Source organism: Lynx rufus, unplaced genomic scaffold (genome assembly GCF_022079265.1).
Source record: "Lynx rufus isolate CCGP_SWC_20201006 ecotype Redwood Valley unplaced genomic scaffold, mLynRuf1.p SCAF_3, whole genome shotgun sequence".
NCBI lineage: Eukaryota > Metazoa > Chordata > Mammalia > Carnivora > Felidae > Lynx > Lynx rufus.
Genome location: NW_025814845.1, coordinates 117535764 through 117541493, shown reverse-complemented (window position 1 = coordinate 117541493; position 5730 = coordinate 117535764). Strand labels below are relative to the sequence as shown.

General features: G+C 45.4%; 1 protein-coding gene across 1 annotated transcript in view; it reads left to right on the top strand.

The window, feature by feature from the left end:
* The first annotated feature begins 130 nt into the window (after positions 1 to 130).
* The window catches only part of RNF150 (ring finger protein 150), a 254841-nt gene continuing 249241 nt past the window's right edge, over positions 131 to 5730 (top strand). Inside the window, exon 1 of the mRNA XM_047091945.1 lies at positions 131 to 614. Coding sequence (XP_046947901.1) covers positions 131 to 614 — 484 coding nt within the window. The remainder of the gene's footprint in view (positions 615 to 5730) is intronic.

Genomic DNA, 5730 nt, shown 5'->3' with positions numbered 1-5730 from the left:
CCCGCGGGCCCGGGAGTGAGCAGGCGGAGGAGGAGGAGAGGCCGCCGGCCCGGCTTTGGCCGGGGCCGGGGAGGAGGGACGGGGCGGGGGGAGGGCGCGGGGGGCGGGGAGGGGGCCCCGGCGGATAAAGATGGCAATGTCTCTCATCCAAGCGTGCCGCAGTCTGGCTCTCTCAACATGGCTGCTTTCCTTTTGTTTCGTGCATCTGCTCTGCCTGGACTTTACCGTGGCTGAGAAGGAGGAATGGTACACCGCCTTCGTGAACATCACCTACGCGGAGCCCGCGCCGGACCCCGGGCCCGGAGTGGCGGGCGGCGGCGGCACCGAGCTGCACACCGAGAAGACTGAGTGCGGGCGCTACGGGGAGCACTCGCCCAAGCAGGACGCGCGCGGGGAGGTGGTCATGGCTAGCTCGACCCACGACCGCCTCGCCTGCGACCCCAACACCAAGTTCGCCGCCCCGGCCCACGGCAAGAACTGGATAGCCCTCATCCCCAAGGGCAACTGCACGTACAAGGATAAGATCCGGAACGCCTTCCTGCAGAACGCCTCCGCGGTGGTCATCTTTAACGTGGGCTCCAACACCAACGAGACCATCACCATGTCCCATGCAGGTAAGTGGCCCAGGCGGGTGCGCGGCGGACGCGGGCGGGGGGGAGGGGAGCCCCAGGGGATGGAGGCGCCGAGAAGGATCCAGCGCCCGCCTTCTAGCTCCTTTCTGGGAGGTCTGCGCGGAAGACGCGTCTCTGTTCCCCGGACCTATTAAGTTTTGCTTTGCGTTACTTCGAGGGGGTTTACAAAGAAGGGAGGACTAATCGGATCGCGGGGGAAGGAGGACCAAGACCGGAGAGTGTGTTCGGATTAGACAAGTGTCGGACGTGGGTTAGCTGAGGTGGGCTAACTTCCGAGAAGGATCTGGAAGGTGAAGTTTGGGGGCAGGGCTCACGTATTGTCCTCAGTTGTGGACCTGCCCCGCACCTGTTTGGAACCAGCAGATCTGATAACTCAGCTCTGCACCCGTGTGTGCATCAGGTATACTACTGATGCAGGCGTTTCTGTGTCAGGTGGCGGGTAGGGTTACTGGTGCTGGCAGCTCACCGCCGCTAACTTGCTCCTTCAAGTCAGGTTTCAGCTCTGGGAGATTAAGAGTTTCCCCCCTGCTGGGCTGACGTACATCATAAATAATAATAAAAGTCCTGTGCTCTGTGGCAGTCGGAGAAGCTGACAGGCAGACACGATGGTAAATAATCCTCAACCTGCCAAGAAGAGCATGGTGGCCATAAAGTTATGCCTACTTTTCCAGTATTTCATTATCCTTTGCATGAGTGGGAGGTTAAATATGCTGAAGGTTTTCTTTCCGGCAAGAATGAGGCGATTTCAGGGTAGAAAGAATAAGCTTTTCTTAATGATTGCAGGGTGCCAGGGCTAGAAATACATTACTGCCCCCAAACTCGTATTTATTTACCCTTAGGCCTGACATGCCAGTGCTTCCGCGGTAGGAACCAAAAGAAAAAAAAAAAAAAAGTCCTCTCCAGCCTTGTCAGCATAATCAGCTACTTTTAGCAGTCTGGCCTCCTTGAGTTGGGCCCTCCTTCCCCAGAGGGGTTCCTGGGCTGAGGCTGTGGCATCCCCAAGGAGGGGGAGGAAATAGAAATGACAGATGCATTTTCTGACAGTTGTCTAATCAAAAATGTCATTTTCTTTAAAAGCCACGTTTTAATAAACAGTTATGCTACTGAAATGGAACACCAAGCTTTGGCTGTATTGTTGGGGGGGGTGGCGGTGCATTCTTGGGGACAAGGTTTTATTCTGAGAGCTGTATTACCTGTTAATGAAGTATAGAATTGGTCTGTCCCTGGTAATCAACACCAGCTGTCTTCAACAAGGAACTTGTCAACCTGAACACAAACAGGTGGAGTGGGGAAAGTTCAGTGCTTTTAACACATAGGCCAGAAAATGCAGTCCCTTAATTAATGAAGAGGAGAGGCAGTTCACTTTTTAGAAAAGCTATGATAGAGTATTTGGGAGCAATTGATATGTTTTCTTGAGCTCAACAGTTTTGTAGTGGAACAGATTGTACCCCAACATTGAGTCCTAGGAGCACTACTTAAACTTTATGATATTCAAGGATTTGGAGGACTATGGAAGATCACTTTAGGTCACATAAAGTATCTTTAAACATTTAATATTTAAACCTTGATTTGAGGGGTTGTGAGGAGGGTTTTGTTGTTGTTGTTCTGTAAATTCCAAAAAGATTGTTAGCTAATTTTCGGGGTTCTTTAAATGTTTCTCTATGCATATGCGTGAAATGTTAAACTGGGCTTCTTTGAACAGAAAGAGGCATCATTTGTTCCTGTCTAAAAAGGTTTTCCAGAACTGCCAACACACTGGATCAATTGATGACTTGCCTGTTCTTAAAGAAAGCTGATTTTCCATACAAATGATGCTTAGTGGGACATAAGCATAAACATAGTGGGAATAAAGGGTTTAGTAATAGTTTGAAAGTTAAAGGCTGGAAAATGTAAACAAAATTCTCTAGTTTCATTATGCTGTTTCCAAAAATGTGTTAACACTGTATTTGCTAATAGCTATGAAACTTCTATATTATCATTTGACATACTGCCACATTAGGAGACACTTCAGTCAGAGATTGCATTGATTTTTGCTAAAGTCTCATTATAAGGAGATACATGACTGTGCAGCTTGGCAAACCCTTCACTTTACTCTTAAATATGTTTCCTGAGTTTCAAACGCTGAGATGCCATCACTGATTTGTCTGTCCCTGTCTTTCCCTCAGCTCCAGAACTTGAAGGCTTTACTTTTTTCTAGTTAAGTTGGAGTCCTATTTCTAAATTCATCTTAGGAAATGGTATACATTTTAGATGCTTACATTTGTAAACTTTTAAATTCAGAGTCTCCAAAAAGCTAACATCAGACTTTGCATGATTTTTTTTTTTTTAATCTCACCTCTCCTCTAAATCCTTCATTTTTGGAACTGCTAACTTTAGGTGAGAAAGTCAGAATTTAGTTACACCACCTATCATGTAATATGTATGCATTTGGAGTGACATGATCCCGACATACCCACTGTCTTGAAATTCAGTTAAATAGTCAGTTACCCTTGCCATATAAACTTCTTTCTGATTTTTTTTTCTTTTCTTGCTGAAATAATTTTGGGTTTCTGCCACTTCTGCAATTATGGTTTCTCATTCACAAAGACACAGATTCTCCTTGAATACACTAGTACTTTTACTTTGTAACTGGTTTTTACAAATCTTTTTGAAAAATATGACTGCTTTATTGAGAAAGAATTCACATTTACAATTCACACATTTAAAGTATGCAATTTAATGGCTTTTACTCTTCGGAGAGTTGTACAACCCTCACCACTAATTCCAAAAAGAAACCCTGTGTGCATTAGCAGTTACTCCTCTTTCCTCTCCAGACCCCCAGCCCTAGGCAATGACTAATCTACTTTCTGTATATTTGCCTGTACTGGATATTTCCTTTACAGATGGGACCATGCTTACATCTGTAGCTGGTACATAGAAGTCAATAAATATTAACCCTTAGAAGCATTGTATACACTGATACGCTTATCCATAAACTGGATCCAAAAGAACTCTAGGCTGCACTGAGGCCATAGCGGCCCTGGGGAAGAGCTCTTTATTGACCCTCCCATGCTTTGAAGACCAGAGCAGTTGTGCTGGTTCCTGTCTGGCTTCTGTGATTTGAGACAAGAGTGTTCTACCTCCCTCTGTTGGTTGTTGAACATTTAAGGATTCTCCTGTTGCATTTGTGCTTTGTCTTGGCTTAAATTGTAATCTCATCCTAGCAGGGACCTGTATGGTCAACAGGGTAGATTTATGTGTATGGAGACAGTTTGTGACTGGGTTGTGACATTGTAGGAATGATCCATTTTTTTTTCCCTTTCTTAAGAGCGTGTATTTACTGTCTTTGTCCTTTGCTAGTGTGCAGACAGAGGGAAATGAGAAAACTAAACATCTATCTGAACGGAAGAACTTTTGAGGGACTTGGTCCCTAATAGTACTTAGAGATGGAGGAATGGAAGAGGTGCTTAAGCTGGTTAGAGAGTAAGCTCAGCTTGGTGAGGAGGAGCCCAGGATGAGATCTATCCCATGTATTCTAGCACTTGTCCAATGTGGGAGGAGAAAACAGGAGGTTTACTGACACTTTCTTGTGTCGGTGTGTGCTAAGAGTTTTATTTTTTAATTTGTTTTTAATGTTTATTTTCGAGAGAGCACAAGCAGGGGAGGGGCAGAAAGAGAGGGAGACAGAGGATCCTAAGTTGACTCTGTGCTGACAGCGGCGAGCCTGATGTGGGTCTTGAACTCACAAACCACAAGATCATGACCCCAGCCAAAGTCCGCTGCTCAACTGACCGAGCCACTCAGGCACCCCTAAGAGTTTTAATTCATGGGTTCTTGCTACATTTGTGGCCGTTATTTTAATTGGTAAAGTCTACCTTTGCCTTAACCTCTTTAAAGGAACTAGCTGCTATAATTAATTTTTTATGGGACTCATAATTTTCTAGAATGTGTTTTACATTTTCCTTTAATTGGTATGTTTGCATTGACTCTTTCTTTAGTATATTGTGGTTCTCTCTTTGAGAAGTGATAATATTGGCCATGTAGTGCCTATTTTGTATCAGGCATGTCGTAGGAACCTTATGTGTATTAGCTCATTTAATTCTTACAACAACGCTTAGATGAGTACTATTATTACCTTGACGTACTGAGACCTAGAGGAACTGAGGACCTAGATACGGAGAGGTAACTTGGCCATGAAGGTGGCAGGTGGTGGAACCAGGCTTGCAAACCTGAGTAGTCTGTCTCCCAAGTCTGTGCTTGCAACTACTGCTCTGTATTCTCTCTCAATTTGCAAGGACACTGTAAAAACTATGATTTAATGCATACAGGAAATGATCTAAAGTGAGTTCTTCAGAATACTCTAACAAGTCTATAGGCTGAATGCCCTGTTGACTCACACACTGGATTTTTGTGATGGGATAGATGGGACCTTCTGCTTAGGGCTCTTCCTCCTCCAGATATCCCTCTGAGTAACTGGCTTTGGGTCAGTCACTTTTTCTATTCTGGGCCTCCGTTTTCTCTCTGTAAAATGAGAGGTTTGGATTAGTTGATATCTAAGAGCTGTTTGAACTCCATAATTCCTTATATATTCAGAAATCAAGCTGTTTCTACTAAAATCCAGATTTCTGCCTTTTCTTCATCACAAAAACTGACCGCAGGGACCTGTGTCCCACATGGCAACAGGCAGCTGGAGCAGAGAGTGGCTGGCCATTGATATGGGCAGTGTGCTGGTTAGTTGGCCCCGTCCCCATCTCTTATGGTCTGGCTCCTGGCCTGTGCCACTTATTTTGCCCCTGCCTCAAGCCCAAGGCCATTGTATTTGGGGCCCCAGCTTTATGGAGTCAAACCAGGGTCAGTGAGAAATTACAGAAAGCCGACTTTTTCTAGTAAAGGGAAGTGTTCACAAGGATAGAAGAACCGTTCATAAAGGGGAGAGGTTTCCTTGGGAGGTGAAGCCTTCTCTTGTGTTCAGATTGAAACTGAACGAGGGTGCTGTGGAGTTGCTGAGTGCGAGAGTCACGCACGGGCTTCCACTGGGTGATGCCTTAAGGGTCTTCTGGAGCCCAAGCACTCATGATTCTCTATCATTTGGATATTTAAGAAACCCTTGAGCCTCAGT